Source organism: Pithys albifrons, chromosome 6 (assembly GCF_047495875.1).
Source record: "Pithys albifrons albifrons isolate INPA30051 chromosome 6, PitAlb_v1, whole genome shotgun sequence".
NCBI lineage: Eukaryota > Metazoa > Chordata > Aves > Passeriformes > Thamnophilidae > Pithys > Pithys albifrons.
In genome coordinates, this window is record NC_092463.1 from 55706525 (window position 1) to 55725691 (window position 19167).

Sequence of the window (19167 nt, forward strand, 5' to 3'; positions counted from 1 at the left end):
ACAGCCCTGTGTCTCTGTGGGTACTGGAGATGAAAGTGAGGATATAATATGTCAGAATTAATTTGACTTCCAAATTGTTTTCTTCTTAATGTGGGGTTAATGTTTAGAAACAGATTTGTCTGTCTTCTTGGAAAGTAGTTCATAAATGTAAAATTCTCCAGGAAAGATGTAATGTATGAAGATGAAATGTCACAGATTTGCTGGAAACGGTACCTTGAATTGTTTTGAGCATTCAGTTAATGAAGGTTTCCAGACCGGATATTACAGTTGATAAACTTAGAGAAATTGGAGTCTAAAGCCCAATCACAGCTGAGAGCAAACTTACGTCAGACAGGCTGGGGGTGAGGGTGGTTTTGTTTGCTGTTCTCTAACAACTTTTCTGTGACGCTGATAGGAATAGATGCTGCAGTCAGCCAACATGTTATGTTACAGTTGCATGAGCTCTGCTGGTAGGTCCTGACATTTTGTAAAAGGAAGACATGCAGCATCAGCTGAAATGCCCATGTTCCTTTTCAAAAGGTTTGGTGATGTTAAGAGCTCTCATAAAGGACTGTACCACTTTAGTGGTGGTCATCTGTGTTCTGAGGCTGGTTGTGTAGAAATACAAGGGGTGCCAAAGTTGTTCAGATCTTCTTTGTAGTTCTTCATTCTCTGGAAGATGCTTGTGATGTTGCTGACAGTTTTAGCATGAACAGAGTTACCATCATTTATTGTTCTTACCCACTGAAGATTGTGATAGTACTGCATGTGTCTTTTTACCCTTTTAGCTGATGTGGCTTTTAGCCATGGACTGAGATTTGGGCCCCCTGACATGCATTACTAATGCTTCCTGCGTGTTACAGCTTGAAAGGCTGAGTCCATGGGGACTAATTATTCCTTTTACTGACCTGATCCTTTCTTGTGTGATGTGTATTTAAATATTAGCTGTTCCTTGTTGTGCTACAATTTTGGATAATTGAGAGAATTAATTGATTATGCTTTAGATCTTTGACTTCCTGGGTTTTCAGTCTTGGGGAAAATGCTGGTTTTCTTGTTTTACCTGTGTCCATAAAATTGTATCATTGTTCCATTGCCACTTTCATTCAAGTTTGTTACTTTTCTGATTTCTATTTAAACTGTTTACTTTGTCCATAAGCCATTTGGCAGTGCTAATGTTCTTACTCTGTCCAGGCAGAAGAATATCATCTGTGACTCAGACAGTAGTGGATTTAGTAGGAAGTTGGTGACTTGATTATGAAACTCTCTGTTTAATGATCAGCTTCCGGGTTTATTTGGAAGCTTAGAGATTTTCTGGGTTACATTCCTAGAAGTCAAAAAGGTATATTCTGCTTCAGCAGAATTTATTGTTGTGTGAAAGCAAAATATGAGCTGGAAGTGATGATTTGAAAGTCTGTTCCTGATTTGAAGCGTATTTGGTGACTGAAATTCTGTGTGGAACTTGAACAGTTTCTCTTTCTACACCCAAACAAATTCCTTCTTTTTCTATAAAAGTGGAGGTTGGTTTTGTGTATTTTTCAAAACTGGAGGGTTCTTTATGTTTGACTGTAGGCATAAGAAAACTAAAATCTAGTTTAATGATCTTTAGGTTGTAAAAGTACACTGCATTTTATTGGCGAAGTCTTACTTTGATTTTTCAGGTAAGCTCCAAAATGTTCTTCACTTTACTCATGAAGTGTTGTCTGCTGTCATTTCAGGCAGAAAGTGCTGCTGAGGAGCCCAGGGTGCTGTGTATAATACAGGATACCACAAATTCCAAGACAGTGAATGAGCGTGTCACCTTGAACCTGCCGGCGTCCACGCCGGTGAAAAGGCTCTTCGAAGACGTGGCCTCCAAAGTGGGCTACGTGAATGGATCTTTTGATTTGATGTGGGGCAATGGAGACAGTGGAACTGAAGCGGTATGGCAAAAGTGCTTTCTGTTTCCCCTTGGTAGCAAATCAGCACTTAAAGTGTATTTAAAGTACACTTAAATCTTCACAGTGTAGAAAACTTCTATCTATTGCACAGGGTTCCTTCAGTTCCTGTAAAATTCTGTGGTAGGTGCCCCAGAGCAGACTGACACCACTGTTCTGATCTGGCTGAATTTTAGTCTCAAAGGGTGCTCTTTAATGATACATGTGTTTAATCATTAAACAAAAACTAACATATCATTCAGATGTAATGTTAGTTTTCATTATCAGTATGTATTTTTAGTAATAATACCCATGATAATTAATGTCTGTTTCCTATGGTCTTGTTTGAGAAATGTTTTCTCAACAGCAGCGTGTTGTGTAGTAACTCCTATTTGAATGTATTATATACAAAAAATATGATTAGTATCACTCCTGTACTTAATTGTAATTCAGTGCTGGTTTTAGTTAATATGATTTCTGTAGGCACACCTGGGAAACTTTTTAAGAGTTGTTTAGAAATAGATGCCAGTTTGTTTTGGGTCATGTATATGCCCACTGAAAGTAATTTTTTTATTTTAAGAAAAAGGTGTCTGTGAGCTATAGAAGACAGTGGATATTGTGGTGTTCTCAAGAAACTTGTAGACCAGTGTGTTGACTCCTGAATAGATTAACCAGCATCTAAGTTAAACTGTGCTGTTTCTTAAACTGTTCTCGAGTTATTTCAGTATTAATGATGAGTACATTTTGTTTACTGGTTGAATATTTAGTGTCAGAAGCTACTTTAAGCAATGTACTTGGACAGATTCTATTAATTGCATATAGATATGTTTAAAAAAAAGTGTTGTTTTTTTGTTTTACTCTGTTTTAGCAGACTCTAATAGATCAGAACAGTGACAAAACTATTCTTGATGCTGGTTTTGAGCCAGGGAAGAAGAACTTTCTGCATTTGACAGACAAAGATGGTGAGCAGCCTCATACGGTGCCGGTGAGTAAAATCTTCACTAATCTACACAGTGTAGGGGGGGAGAGGTGTATGTTCCCTGTATTGCTCTTGTGAGATCAGAAAATGAAATAAAATTAGGCTGTTTTTCATATAAAAAGCTTCTTTGGGAACCTTCTCAACAGACTTTTAGACTACTGTTTTACACTTGTGGGTTTCTTCTGGGTAGGACTAATTCAAGTAATAGTTTGCTGTCACTCTTTATTCATGCTTGTCAAATATGTAATGCTTTGCTGCAAGTAATTTTCTAAGGTTATATAATTAATTAATCTTTGACGTGTTCAGAGATAAATCTTAATACATATTTAATCCTGTACCTAATCCTATATTAGGCCACTCGGAAAGAATTCTCAGAAACAGCAGTCCCATATCCACAGCAGTTACCAGCTTCCACATTTACCTTTGGGGGATATATATACACACATATGTGTGTGTGTGTGTGTGTGTGTGTGTGTGTGTGTGTGTATGTATATGTATGTGTATATATATGTGTGTGTGTGTATATATGTGTATGTATATGTGTGTATTTTTATACATATGAATAAGAGTTTTCAGTGTTGATAGAAGCAGCTGTTTGCCATAACAAAATTTTTGAAGCTTCCTACTTCTCAAATATGTGATACACACAGCTGCAACTTATTTAAATTAAGGATGGGATAGAGCAGTGATATGTTAAGATTTACTGCTTGGCTCTTGTATGAGCATAATGTTGGCCTGCTTAGCCTTTGTTATGGACTTCAAGTATCTGAAAAAGGGAAAAAAAAAACCCTCACAAGTATTTGTTTACAAGATCAGAATTTAAGCTTGATTCTGAAAGAATATTGGATGGAAATTTTTTCATCTGGAGAACTTTGTGTTTCAGTGCAGAAAACATGAGATGCAGGAGATGGTAAATTGCAAGCTTGCTTATTGTATTCATTGTAACACTGTATTTGGTTACACGGTATTCTAAAGGGCATTTACTTTCAACAACACAAAGAACAATGTCTGAAGGGGTTCAGAATTTGGAGGGCAGAACTAAAGAGACACTGTGTATCTGCGATTTTGAAAAGTTTGTGGGGCATGCTTAGCAAAATTTACTTCTCTCTCATGGCTAAGAAATCAAACGAAGTTGTTTCCATAAAAATTCCTTGTTTAACTTGTGCATTGAATTGTGCTTGTTTTCAGGAAGAGTCAGGTACAACAGATGAGGGTGCACAAGAGAGATTTATAGGCCCTCTTCCAAGAGAAGGCTCTATTGGATGTACCAGTGACTATGTCAGTCAAAGCTACTCTTACTCTTCAGTCCTGAGCAAATCAGAGACAGGTATAGTGTTCTCTCTTAAAAGGCAGTGCCAATTTGTAATTATTTTAGCACATTTTCAAATAGCAGCACTTCAAGATTTGTTTTTTTATTAAGTTGCAATTTATTTTAAGAAACTTCACATTACTACTGTGTTTTCTGTCACGTTTTCTGTGATATTCTCTTAGCACTTTAGAAACAAAAGAACTGTATTCCATCTTTTTTTCACTTGGGACAGTGCAATTCAGGCACAAAGATGACTTTCATATTACACCAATTCACAGCCGCTTAAGATTTTTTTTTGACAAATAAGAAAGTTTATCTGCCACATTCTTTTTTTGATTTTAATATAATTGAAATGTTGATTTCTATAGAGTAATAAATAAAATACATGTGTTCTGACTCAGTCTCTTCACAGAAAATGCCTGTGTTGTGGAGTAGCTGCCTTTTCATTACTAGTATGGTACTGAGATTATTTTTTTTAATAGTTACTAAGAGCTTCAGAGTATAAATAGGCATATTTAATTTTTTTATTACACTGTGCTTTGCTATATACTCCTTGCTTATCATTGTTGCTAATATGGTGCATTTTGGAGAAAATATTAAGATTACTATTAGGATTAGTATAAGTAATTTCATTTTCAGCTAATAAAAATGACGCTGATTTTTAGTAGTTCAATTAGTTTCTTAAATTAACTATTATGGAGGAAGGTTTTAGAATAGAAGTGTTTTGTGGGAACTTTAGAGTTTGTTTTTGGTTGGTTGGTTTTTTTTAAATTTCTAGTTCTGAGGTAATACTACAAACCAGTGCATATACAAATTATATTATTACAGGGATACTTTTAGTTGGCATCAGGTGATAAGTAAGCTAGTACACAATTGTTTCTTAGCAAATTCTCTTTTATTGTGTAAAATATTTAAATCTACTAGGTATCTAGTATATATTAGTGCAAAATTTAGCTTTAAATATTGGTATTGTTGTGATTACTAAAATAACTTCATGTTATTCAGGGGAATTATTTCTGTTATGTAAACTATTACTCTCTATTGCTCTTATAAATGAGCAATTGTAACATTCCCTCGATTTTTGTAGTGTAAATAACAAAAAATAACAACAGATGTATGCAGTTCATAACAGTGTTATGGAATTGTATTATTTTCAAATGTTTTAACTCTTAAAGTGATTTCCCATCTTTTTGTATTACTTCCATCTCATTGTTCTTGTATTTTTAGGTTATGTGGGGCTAGTAAATCAAGCAATGACTTGCTACTTGAACAGCCTTCTACAAACACTTTTCATGACTCCTGAATTTAGAAATGCATTGTATAAGTGAGTATATTGAATCAAAAACTGTTCGTAATTTGTCCTGATTTATATTGATAGGAGACTCTTTGGAATTTCTCCTGTCAAAATTTCCTTGTTTCGGTACTGAAAAGCATAATTGAAGTCAAGTTGCATTGACTTAGAAATTCTATCTGCTGAAGAGTTTCAGATTTTTAGTAAATTTTAAGAGATATTATTGGTTGTGGCATGGACGGGCTTTTTAAAGAATCTTGAAAACTTCAGACTTGACGTTAAATTCGATACTAAGTTCAGTTCGTGTCTATGCCGTGAATGGCTTCAAAATTTCCATTCGTTTTTGTGAGCGTTGTAAATGTAAAAAATAGCATTGCCATTTAGTGCAGAAATGGAAGGGAGTTACACTTGACTTTTCCCAAGAAACAGAGCTGCAGTTCACCTCTGTAACCTGGCAGACTGTCTTGAAATGTGATAAATGCTGGTTTAAGTGCCTTTTTGAGTAATGCTTTCCTGGAATTTTTAATTGTCAAATATCGTGTGTTGTGCATAGGTGGGAATTTGAAGAATCTGAAGAGGATCCTGAGAGGAGTATCCCCTACCAGCTTCAAAGACTGTTTGTTTTACTGCAGACCAGCAAAAAAAGGGCAATTGAAACAACAGATGTCACACGGAGTTTTGGATGGGATAGCAGTGAAGGTAAAGTGTAGTTTGTGTGATCTACTTCAGCTGCTGCCTGCTGTGGGGCCTAAACTGCTGTTTGTGGGGGAAAAAATACTTGAATAATTAAATTGTCATTACAGTTGTTATTTGTTTCTAAAAAAGTGACTCTTTATGAGAAACCTGCTTCTGTTTTAAATCACAAATGATAAATGCACATGTTGCATTTATGAAATTACCCATATTATTGTCTACTTCAAATAAAACACTTTATTTGTCTTTGACAGTTGTATGGTGTAGTTTTGCCCCATAACCTGTTGATTTTTACTTTATCACATGATGATATGGAGTTGGATATTGAGTTTTGGAGAAGCAGCATAAAATGGGACATAAGTCTGAAGCAGTTTATTTTATAAGTATACATTAGCATTTCTGTATTTTTTTACATATTCTTACTGATGTACACAGTTCTTGTCTATGCATCAACATTGTGAGCAAGCTGGCTGCTCGTTTTTCTCTCTTAACCTGAGAGACAGCTGCTTGTGGAATTGAACACTGGCCCAGTAATGAATAACTAGTAAATAGTAGGTATAGACTTAAACACATGGGTAGCTTTTTAGGAAGCATTCTCAGCCTACAGTTAGTATTGGGACTAATAACATCTCTTGTTTTAATTAAGAATAATTTCTATTTCTTAACAGCATGGCAGCAACATGATGTACAGGAGCTTTGTAGAGTCATGTTTGATGCTTTGGAGCAGAAATGGAAGCAAACGGAGCAGGTAGGCATGTGAAAACTTCCTTCATTCAGTGGTGTAGTATTGTTTGAGTTTTACTGTTTTTTTGAAGGATGATTGTAAACAATGTTTACTGAATTTTAAATGTCAGGTTATTGAAAACCTGTGATAAATGCCAGTTTTCTTGTTCGATGCAATAGTTAAGCTACTGTAGTGTATGACTTTCAAGAGTGAGTTGCATATGCTTTCTTCCCCCAATTAAAAATGGAACATTCTGAACTCTGGATGCTTAGTCTTTATTTGAAGCACAGAAAGTGATTGTGTAAGTCCTGTGATGGCTTCCTCGCTGTCAGTATTTGTTAGGCTTTGTTGTGGGCTCTTGAAGCTCTCTCTTCTAATGTAGGAGGAAGTTAGGAATATATTCATAGTACATGATGCCTTCTGATAAGTGGACAACTTTTTACAGGCTAGTTTTGAAATTTGTAGATTGGTACATACTCCTTTCTCTTTCTGCACCTGTCTCTGGAGGCACAGGACAGGACTTCTGGATCAGTCTATTAACAATGTCTGGAAGAGCAGGCTTGTTTTAAAAGTTACTTCAATTTGGTGATTTTGTAGTCATTCTTAAGATGTGACTGTAAAGGACATTGTAAAGCTTATATAATGTGGTTTGAGAAGCTGATTTGATACCTCTTTTGGGCAGGGGAATATAAATCAGAAGGTTGATGTGCTGCTGGGATATTTTGAATGTGTAGCTGTGCAATTAAGATGTAATGAATAAAAAGGAATTGCCTTGTAAAACTAAAGGAAAGAAATACGGCATGGTTCATTCTTTTAAGTCTCTGTTGAATATGTTTGTTTCAGGCTGATCTCATAAATCAACTGTATCAAGGCAAACTGAAGGACTATGTGAGGTGTCTGGAATGTGGCTATGAAGGCTGGAGAATCGACACTTACCTGGATATCCCGCTGGTCATCCGGCCGTACGGCTCCAGCCAGGCATTTGCTAGCGTGGTGTGTACTATTATGCTGACTAATAGTGCATCCATACACACATAGAATACATAATGCCACAGTGGTATAATTTGTTACGTGGTAAGTATCATCCTAGATACTCCATCTTGGGGTGTTCGTCTTTGTGCAGTGAACCAGCTAGCAAGTTCTAGAAGATTATTTTTTTTTGGCTTTTTGGTTTATTTTTTGTTTTGTTTTTTTTTTCTTTTGCCCTTCAATGAGTCCTACTGGTGCATGTATAAGGGGAGGGGAAATGCAACTTCATTGCCTTAGGGCTGCAGTAATCAATTATTTTCTTCCTGATAAAATCTTCAGCATTTACTCAAGATATTTTTATGAGATCACAAAGTTTTATTTGGGTTGTTACTTTTATTGGCACATCTGCTAAATTTTTATAGCATTGTTGAAAATCTTAGTGAAAGACTTGAACATTGACTTCAAGTTTTTAGTTTAATTGCCATGTTGTTGCTGTGCCTTTTAAAGTTTAGCTCTTAAATACCATATGCTTTCAACAAGCAATAAAAGACCCTATCAGAGTTCATGGTCACTTTTGCTCCGGCATTACTGATGCTGGCAGGCATATATATTGCTTAATAAATCTCTGAAAGTTCTTTTGGTTTATTTTTACCACCTCTGAACAAAAGTAATTTCAAACTGTGAAATTCCACGGTTGTGGCTTAGAATGCCTGTACTGTGGATGGAGTTGTAAGAAAAGAATAAATCAAACAAGTCTTTTCAGTACACTAGTTTTGTAATTGGCTTATTCATTATATATTAAGTATTTTTCCTTATGTACTTACTATGCTGGCAATATTTTTAAAGCACTAATAGCCCATAATTCTTAACAGTAATTCTGTTAAGAATTGTTAGAATTAGTTGAAACTGCAGTGTAGGTTCAAGCTACTTCATATATTAAAACTTTAAATACCAATCTTGAGAAGTAGTATAAGTGAGAGACCTTGACCTCAGGAAAAGGATTCAAGTTAATAAAGTCCTTTGAATTCTTTTTAAGATTACATTAAAATTTTTTAGAACTGTCTGGCCAATTGAAGCTGTCTTGATACAGATAGATATTTTATACAGATGGCTTCCCTTTTCACCTTTTAAAGGTAATTTCTAGCAATATTCCCTAAGCCAAATTTTTTTTGTTGTAATTTTTATTCCATAGTGAGATTTGTATGATCTGTTAAAGTAATGAAAACTATTCAGTTCTTGTAGTTGTATTCCACATTTAACAATGCATTGTACATGTGTCTCAAATTGAAATTTTTTTCTTTAGTGAAGTATATAGTGGAATGCTAAAAAAAAACCCAACAACCAAAAACCTTTGTCTATTCATAAAAACACAGAAAATGTGAAAAATACGAATTTAAATATCAGATTACTTTTAGCAATATTGGATATTTCTCCTGTAAATCAGCATTTACTGGGTTTTGACATTGAGGAAAAGAATTTTAAGATTTTTGTTACACAAACTTACATGGTTGCAACTTGTATTGATGCTTCAGTTTTTGAGCTTTTTTAATTCATACTTGATTATAATCAGTTGATTCTCCTCCCTGCATTGTATTATCTATAGCAGATGTAATTTTTAGTTCTGTAGTCTTCAGCAGTGGGGAGATATGGAGGATACTTGCTTTTGGAGAAGGGAAAAATCGCCTGTTTCTAAATGGAATTCTCTGAAGGTAGTATCCTCCATTGATCCATAGAATGATGGTGATCTGGCAGGTGTAGGTAAAAGGGTATCAATGAGACATCAAAAACTTCACACATGCGCTAATAGGGCTTATAGAAGGGAATGCAAAACTTTTTAGACCTTGCTAGTCAGCTCCTGAGGGAACTTGCAGCAGGCGACACAACCCAAGATAGGGGATCTAAGGAGGATACTACCTTCAAAGAACTCTAGTTAGAGGTAAGTGATTTTCCATTACTTTCTAATAACAGAGAATGGATGGATGAGCCTTAAAGGTTAATCTGTAGAATGCCTAATAAAGAGTATTATCCCACTGTTCGACATTGTGTACTACCAAAAAAATGTAGATACTTCAAATGTTGCATTTATATATAACTATATATGTCTTACTTCTCAATACATGGGAACATTGAAGAGCTGGGAAGGACAATGTTATGCTTGCTTTATTTCCTAATACAAATTAATTCTGAAATTCTTCAGTGTCATCTTAAGATTTGCATTTGGAATTTTGTATTTCCTGATTCCCCACTCCATCCCCCAAGTTTATGTAGTAAGACTGTGTAGCTGCAGACTCATTAGGGCAGCTCTGGGGCACTGAGATGTGGCACTCTGTCAGTGTTTTCTGAAAAAGTACTTATGCTGTCTGCATTGCTCAAGGGCATAGTATCAAAAATTGAGTCTTGAGGTCAGTGCAAATACAGACATAAAAATACATAGCTTATTTCAGGGAGGTAAACAGGAGCAGCAGTTTACAGAGTGATTTTTGTAGGTATTAGTATCTTTTGTATAGATGCCAGAATTTAACAGCCTTAGACATAAGCTGAAATGTTTTGCAGTAGAAAAAGAACCTTAAAAATTTTGCAAGATGAACAGCTGAGAGAAAAGTAGATGCAACAGGGAACTAGCAGTGAAGCTAAAATTCTGTTACTAGAAAACAGTGAAAGTTGCTTTGTAATACCAGAAAACTAGTAGTAATACAGGTCTCCTGGAGATGTAGCAAATACAGCTGTGTTTTCTTAAGTGTTGTTAGTTTTCCAGATCTTTTGTTTGCTAGCTCTTCTTTTGAGAGTGTAAGCATGCATACAAGTAGTCCTATTTTTGGCAGAAATTAATGTTGACCTCTGTGTGAACTTACTTTATGGTGTCCTTGCCAAACTGAAGGCAGAATATGGATGATGTGATACTTACTTTTTTTTTTTTTTAAGCCAGATTGGTAACAACGAGGTCTTGTATTTTTAGTTTAGCATATTCTATGAACATGGGAAAACTGATGAGCTCTGAAAATTCAAGATGGCAGTTAGTTTCTATTTTTTCCAAGAGCTGTTTTGCCTAAATGCTATTTTTTTGTAATTTTTCATGAAGGTTTTGCTGATCCTATTCACAGGTTTTACAAATTTACACATTTGCAGATGCAGTATGATACCTGTTGAACTACCAGCTAGATCATAATGTGTTTTTGTGGAGAGGAGGTGTCTAAAGTGCCTCTGTAGCCAGACAATAATTAGTTTGAACTGTTTCTTTTGGCATTTTAGTATGCTGAGTGATAGAAATCTCAGAGTATTAAAAACTACAGATGTAATCAGAGCTTGGCTGGACAGGGCCCTGAGCAATGTATGTTAAGTTGAATCTGATTTGAGCAGAGTGTTAAGATGTTCCCAGAAGTTTCTTTCAATCTGTATTGTTCTTTTGATTCTTTGAACTCTAAAATTTAAGTAGCTTTTGTCACACTAATCTATAGCTTGATCATTTATGGTATATTGTGAAGTGTGTGCAGGGAGTGTTGGAAATGTGTAGTAACTCTAAGGGTACGTACATAGTTACCCCTTTGAAGGTAACCTCAAAGGTAGCAATGACTCTCAGGCAGAGCTGCCTGGCAGGGGGTGTGTGGCGGGATAGGCTGTGCAGCAGAGGAACTTTGTCACTGGTTTTGCTGAGTAAACTGTCAGAGTGAACTGCACTAGAATAGGAATTGTATTAAGAGACGTCCTAATCAGCAGAACTAACTTTGGTGTAAAGATTGTATAGAGACAAATGAGTAAACCTGGGGAATAGCAATGGTTTTATACAAGCATTGAAAAATACATGGCTATTCATATAGTTCAGAAGCAATGGAGTTCCCACGAGTTTTAATCAGGCTTTTCAAACCACAGCTCACTATGTGGGGTAAGCAGTGAAACCACAAGAGTAATGTAATAGTAATTCATTGCATTTTCAAGGGTCTGAAACATGATCAGTTTTTGCCTTCTGTAAAAATTTAGAGTATATTTCCTTGTTAAATTACACATCACATGAGTCTATGTAAGCATTATGCAATCATTTCTGTCCCCTCCTTCATATATTCCCATTTATATTCACATTGATGCATAAATGGCAATTTCTTTCTTACACTCAAAATATATTCTATTGCCTTAACTGGTATTTGATTCGTCAGAAATAGTTCTGGCACTGTGTGGTTATAGTTACTTCATTATATGATGTTTTCTGATTCATGTTTTCTGTGCTATTAATTTCTTTTGCTTTAAGTAGTTTTGAATAATAGTCAAAATGCAGTAAGCCATTTCTTCCCCTTTTTAAGCAGGCTTATAACTTTCTAGGTCTTTTTTCTTTTATTTTAGAATGAGATTCCTCACATTTCCATGCATAATCTTACCAAATATAAGCTACTTGGTGGCCCTCGAGTAAAAAGCAACTCAGCTGCTGTAGCATTTTAGGAAGTAAAGATGTAGACAGCAATTCAGTTCAAACTCTTAAAAGGTTTTCATGTATCTAGAGAGTCCCTCTGCTCAAGAGCTGTGATTTCAGGGCTGCTCAAAGGCCTTTCTGGCTGGATCCAAAAATGGTAAATTGAGATGACTGCCTTCATTGTACTGTGTTTCTGTTGAGTTTGGCAGGTTTTTCATTTGTGAATAGTTGTCACCTGAAATACAGTCCTTTCTTTTTAAAGTCCACTCTCCTAGAACAGCAACAGAGCTTTTGTAAAATAATTGCTTTGTTGTTCTTCTTGCTGCTTGCCTGACTTCTTGGAGAGAAAGAAGGGAGAAAGGAAGAACTGGGGGCTTTTTGAAGAACTTGGCATATCCTTGTGGGATTTGCCAAACTACACAATTTAGACAGCAGTCTTAAGTTCTGCAACAGTCCCATTACGATTGGTGAGTTTATTTTGCCCTGTCAAGTCCCTTCTTACTTAATGAGACTTCAGGGAAGAGCTGCAGCTCTTCATGAGGACATCATGATTTTAAAAACATTGTTGATCATACCCACTTTAAACTAAATGTCTAAATGTGCAAGTGGTATTTCTTTTCACCTCCATGGTTGAACAGAGAACTTTTGGTTTCCCCTTGGAGTTCAGAAACCCCAGAGCCTGTCAGCTTGCAAGCTGAGTTATAGGTTTTAACATCTAAGATATCTGAGTAAATTTTTTCACTGAGCCCATCACAATATTCTCTGTGAATAATGTTTGAGCAAGTTTGTTTTCAAGTATTTTCAACTTATGTGCAGTGTCAGTGTGGATGTATTTTGAGTATTGTTTGCTGTAGAGAGGAGAAAAGTAGAAATCATTAAATGCCTGGATGTAAGCATTAGTGAGAGAACTTTGGGGGTTTTTTCAACTTCCCCAAACTAGGCAGGTGTCAGCAGACAAAATTCCAGTTGTTTGTTAGTGGTTTCATAAGGTTTGTGCTAGGAAACTAGTTCTGCTGTTCCAGGAGGTGCCCCCACCTTTCATGTGAAAATAGCATCTTCAAATGTAGTTTCCTAAGACCCTTTGTAGAATGTGACTAAGGCTATCTTTATGCAGAGCACTGACAAACTGAGTAACACTTATTCCTGCCACCTCCTTCTTTCCCCTGTAAATATTGGATGGTATTTCTTGGGAAAAATTCCATGAGAAATGCAGAAGAACCATCTCAAAATTCTGGGAGAACAGAGGGCAGAACAGGGTTAAAAATGCTCATTTTCACAGCAGTTGACTCTACAGACATGACTAAATGTGATGTGCAAAGTAACAGGAGTAAATGTAATTTTATACTGAAAGTTTATTAAAACAAAGGCTATTGGGATTCATCAAATGCTGAAAGAGATGCTGTTAACAGTAATTGTGGTTTGACTGTTTACCTTGGCTGGTTAGAAAGTTTGGTTTCTTGTCATGTCTTCCTGACTCTTGTGTCTGTATTAAAGTTTATGTCAATCAAATATTGGGGGTAGATTTAATCGAAGTATATGTTTGTAATCTCACTGTCAATTTTTCATTCTGATTTATGCCTACATAGTAAATATTTTTTAACAATTGGTTAACATCTTTTTGTTGTTAGGAAGAAGCACTGCATGCTTTCATTCAGCCTGAGATCCTTGATGGCCCAAATCAGTACTTCTGTGAACGATGTAAGAAGAAATGTGATGCACGGAAGGTAAAGATTGTCCAAATGACTTCCAAAAGTCAGTTTTGGTAAATACCAATCCTGATAATGGGAACATAATCTTGTCTTTGCTTTGTTTAGGGTCTACGGTTCTTGCATTTTCCGTATCTGCTGACATTGCAGCTGAAGAGGTTTGACTTCGATTACACCACTATGCACAGAATTAAACTCAATGATCGCATGACTTTCCCTGAGGAGTTAGACATGAGTGTCTTCATTGACATTGAAGATGAGGTAAAGTATTTGGTTTCAGAGAAAACTATTTCACTTTCTTGAAGTTTCTTATTAAGAAAATTAAATCTTATAAACCCATTTTAACATTACTCATCTACACAAAACATTTTTTAGCCACCACAGTGTTATAGGTTGAAGGCTTGAAACCTGTCCATGTGGATTTTTTTCTTTTTATCCTGAAAAGGAAGTGTGTTCTCTAGTCACTGCAGGGTTTCCTGGTTCGGTAAAAAAGCAGTTTCGTATTTCTTACATCTTCACTCAGTGTTTAAGACATGAGTCTCAGGGCTGCTATGTATGATATGTTATGATCTATAGATGATATGATCTGCATATCAAGAGGCTTTTTTGACTCCATACAAACCTTTGTTTTGTGAATTATGCCATTTATGCAATTTGGTATCTCTCAAAGTGTTCCTGGGTGGGGGAACTAAATGACAATGAAGATTGATCTGGGAGAATAGAACTCAGGTAAAATTAACAACTGTCAGAAAATCAAAACATTTTTCCAGAGGCAGGAGGATCAGATGCATATACTGACTTGTACCTAATGAGCTGCATTCGTAGTGTTGATGCCATCATGCTTTTAAGCCAATAGAACACTGATTAGTCTTACTGCAATACCTTGACTCGTCCATTGAGTTGAAAAGTCAAAAAAAACGTCCTTGACTGTGATTGAAAATATTTACAGTCAAATCAATGCTGATTACAACAGGTTTGTTATTCAATGTTAGACTTCCAGGTACTGAATTGAGTTAACAAGTATGTGGAATAAGCTGGTAAGAAATATAATCTTGCCAGCCTGCTAATTACCATTCAGTTGCACACAAACCCCAGAAATACTGGTCAAAGAGGTGGACTGAAGACACCTGGAGAAACAAGTCTGTTCTTGGTGCTAGATTAATCTCTAAGCTTTGAGGAATTTAATTGTTTTGCAGATTGGAATTTTTTCATTTCACAAACACTTATTTCTTTTTCATGCAACTTTAAATGTTTTATAATGTTAGTATGTATGTCTTATTTTTAAGAAGTCTCCTCAGACTGAGAGTTGCACAGATAGTGGAGCTGAAAATGAAGGTAGTTGTCACAGTGATCAGATGAGCAATGATTTTTCTAATGATGATGGAGTCGATGAAGGAATCTGCCTTGAAAGCAACAGTGCAGCAGAAAGAATTTCTAAAGCTGGCAGTGAAAAGGTATGTTTAAAATATGCTATAATGAATATGATTCAGATGGAGTTACTTTCTTCATAATACCTTGTATGATGCTCTCTTTTGGAATTGTGACAAAAAGTGTTGATGGCACACCAGTGTGGTGCCAGGCCTCTTGCTTGAACAGCATTGCACAGCACTGAGTCTTTCTCTGTTTCTCATTCTGCCCCTGTTAAGGGTGGATTTGTTGGGCTGAGGGTGAGCAAGAGCCTGGAAGAGGGACATAACTGGGACAGCTGCCCTGAACTGACCAGAGGGATATCCCATGCCATATTCCCTGCTGTGTAGCATTATGCTCAGCAGTAAAAACTGGTGTCTTTCCAGAATAGCTGTTCAGAGACTGTCTGGGCATTGGTCTGCTGGTGAGGGATGCTGAGTCATACCTTTGCATCGCTGCACTATTATTTTCTTTTTTCCTATTTCCTTTTCTTATTAAACTGTCATTGTCTCCAACCACAAGTTTTCCTCACTTTTGCTCCTCTGATGCTCTCCACCGTCCCCCTTGAGGGGAGGAGGGAGTGATTGGCTGAAGAGGTGCTTAAATGTAAATGATAAAAATATAATGAATTCTGATATTGGAGGTGGGATAAGAGGTCAGAAATGTGTGTTTGCTTTAGCATCAATTTTTGTTAATTTGAGTAAAAGAAAAGAATTTAACTGATTTGGAAGTCACCTGAGAATAAAGTTCTTGCTAGCTTGTCAGACTGAGAATTCCCAGCTAATCTGTTTTGGCAGCAGACCCTCAAACTGAAGACTGTTTTGTCTCATGAGCAGTGGTTTTTATTTGAGGCCAGCTGTCAAAAGCCTACCAGCTTTAGTTGCAAAAACATCTTGCAGCTGAATGCAAGAAGATTGGAAAGTTTTGATCAGTTGAACAGATGAGGCCAAGGATCTAAATGCTCAGTCATCTTAAGTTAAATTGAAGGAATTGAGCAGCAAGTCAGGCTGGGATAGGATAGCAGTCATCCTTCTATGGGACACAGATGTTAGCAGAGATCTTTGATAAACTTGATTGAGGTTTTTCTTGCAGATACAAAATTCATGAAACATTTTGAGTTTTATGGTAATACCTACAGCATGTGCTTCCTGTATTGTTCAGTGACCTTTATCTGTAACCTGGCCAATAACTTCTATTCAGGCTTGTTAGAAAGCTATTGGACTTCAGCTGTTACTTTCATAAATGTTTAAAGATGGACTTCTATTTTGATTTTCTAGTGGATGCAGGATATGCTAAGAATTTACAGAGCATTTCCTCTATATACCATAAAAATATTCCTGCAACAGTCATGATTCAGTTTTATTTTTTTAACTTATATGAAACACTGAAAGTATGTCGTTAGGGCACTATATTTCCATCCATTTATCTATGAAAAGAAGTTGTTTAACAGTAACCTTGGAGTGGTGAGAGAGAAATAATGCAGAGACTCATAAGCATTGAATGGTGTGTGGCTGGGTTGCACTATACACTAAGTGGCAAAATGCAATCTTCAAGAATGCAGAGAATGATGGTAACAAATAGACATGAACTTTGAGGCTACAAACTACTCTATAATATTCAGCATATCAGGGCTCTGATTTTGTCCAGTGCCTTTTGCAGTAATTAATTTCTGTTGCACAGATCCGATTTGTAGCATCCAGCTGCTTACATATTTGGGTTCCTATAATTGTTTTTAAACTTCTTTAAATGACCATTTGGTCAGCTTTGCTTTACTTTATACATGTCACACCTTTTTCTTCTCTCCACAGAGTTCTTCAGTCTATGAGCTCTTTTCTGTCATGGTTCATTCTGGAAGTGCTGCTGGTGGCCATTATTATGCCTGTATAAAATCTTTCAGTGATGACCAATGGTACAGCTTTAATGATCAGCATGTTAGCAAGGTAAAAATAGTACTTTTGTTTTCTTTCATACTCACAGATGAACATACATTTCTGTCTAGTGTTTTCTCACTTACATATGATGAAACTGGTTTTATGTGCAGGTATTTCAAACATTTACTTTGTTTTATCTTCTCACCCTGATGTTCTGCCATATACATATGCCTCACTCATTAGCTTAACTGATTTCTAGAGGGTTTTTTTAATTCGTGTGTCTGTGTTTTTGTGTGGTGGGAGGTGGAGTGTTTCTTTTTGATGGTGAAGGTGGGATGGTTCATAAAGAAGCCTTTATTCATGCACAGACTAGGCTGGATATAGAATTTTGCCTTCTGTAAATGTGAAGAACACTTCTTAAAGAAGTGTATCTGTAGATCTGCTACAACTGGAATGTACTTTTAATCTTGTGCTGATGCAGGTGTTACATGTATCTACAGATGCTATTGCCATCAAGAAGCTGTATATTGTTTCTAAAAGAAGTTCCTACTTTAAAAAATATAAACAAGTATGTTTACATCATTGAAAAATGATGAGGCATATCACTTGGAAATATGTATTTTAGCAGTCAGCAAATAAGCAGAAATATTTTTTAAAAATAGGAATTGTTACTATTGTGTGTTAATTGTGTACTGCTGTTTTTTCTAATGAAAACAAATGCATCCCAGTTAGTACAATTTTCTCAACTAATCATTAAATTGATTTGGTTCTTTTTTGGTTGGTTGGGGGTTTTTTCAGATAACTCAGGAAGATATTAAGAAAACATACGGTGGATCTTCTGGAAGCAGAGGCTATTACTCCAGTGCTTTTGCTAGGTTAGTACTACCGTAATACTACTCTTCTTTCTGCTGGTGTTTTAGTGTCATCAAATAATGGCCAAGATGCATGTGTCTAACATGGCTACATTTGAATTAGTAGCAGATACTTCAGGCAGTTGTAGGAACTACCCTGACTGCTGTTTCAGGTCAATAAATAATGTGATTATATATTTTTTAAAATCCTGTTGATTTAGTGTATTGCTAAGATATATATGGCCTAGTTCCTTACTGAAAAAACCCAAAAGCAGCTTCTGAAGCCACTATTGTCTCTTGTCTGATAAATTCATACATCATTTTCTCCCCCAGCTCCACAAATGCATACATGCTGATATATAGACTGAAGGATCCAACAAGAAATGCAAGTAAGTTAGACAACTGTATCAGCAAATGTTGATTTTTTTTTTAAACTTAAGTATTACATGGTTTGATTTTGTCTTTATGGAACAGAATGTCATAGAGTACACTAATCTGCATGAAGTGCAATATTTATTTTATCACGGTATAGTTAATATCTTGAGACTTCCATTATCAACTAATTCACTTCGTAGGACAGGATTTACCTGTATTGTAAAAACAGGCCCAGTTGTAATGTATTTCTTTACAACAGTAAAGCTCCCCATACTGATACTGAAATACTAAGCTGCTGCTAGGATTTTTCTGTGTTGCTGATGTATAATTAGGGGGAGTAAAAGTATAACTTTAGTTTAATTTAAATAATGAAAAACAGAACAGGACATGCTATAGTGGGAGATTTGGGTGGAGAAGAGAGAGGGGAAAAAGACGAGAAAGGTAACTGTTAAAAATGTCTATAATGCCTAAGATGTTGCCTACCATGGAAAAGGGTATTTTTTAAATCTGTTACTTTGTTTTTACAGAGTTTTTGGAGGCACATGAGTATCCAGAGCACATTAAACAATTGGTACAGAAAGAGAGAGAATTGGAAGAGCAAGAAAAGAGGCAACGTGAAATTGAGCGGAACACTTGCAAGGTGAGCATTTCTGCTGAATGGGATAGCACTACACTGCCAGGAAGAAATGTTTCTACAGGAA

The 19167-nt window shown here is 36.0% G+C and overlaps 1 protein-coding gene across 3 annotated transcripts in view; it reads left to right on the top strand.

Moving 5' to 3' along the window:
• The window catches only part of USP47 (ubiquitin specific peptidase 47), a 52521-nt gene that overhangs the window by 17705 nt on the left and 15649 nt on the right, over positions 1-19167 (top strand). Inside the window, exons 2-15 of one of the 3 annotated variants that reach the window (XM_071558982.1) lie at positions 1695-1898; positions 2761-2877; positions 4060-4198; positions 5408-5504; positions 6025-6170; positions 6833-6912; positions 7732-7881; positions 13885-13980; positions 14071-14223; positions 15249-15416; positions 17178-17309; positions 18039-18115; positions 18425-18480; positions 18994-19106. In XM_071558982.1, coding sequence (XP_071415083.1) covers positions 1695-1898; positions 2761-2877; positions 4060-4198; positions 5408-5504; positions 6025-6170; positions 6833-6912; positions 7732-7881; positions 13885-13980; positions 14071-14223; positions 15249-15416; positions 17178-17309; positions 18039-18115; positions 18425-18480; positions 18994-19106 — 1728 coding nt within the window. The remainder of the gene's footprint in view (positions 1-1694; positions 1899-2760; positions 2878-4059; positions 4199-5407; positions 5505-6024; positions 6171-6832; positions 6913-7731; positions 7882-13884; positions 13981-14070; positions 14224-15248; positions 15417-17177; positions 17310-18038; positions 18116-18424; positions 18481-18993; positions 19107-19167) is intronic. The other 2 variants (XM_071558985.1, XM_071558983.1) reach the window with 2 other exon arrangements.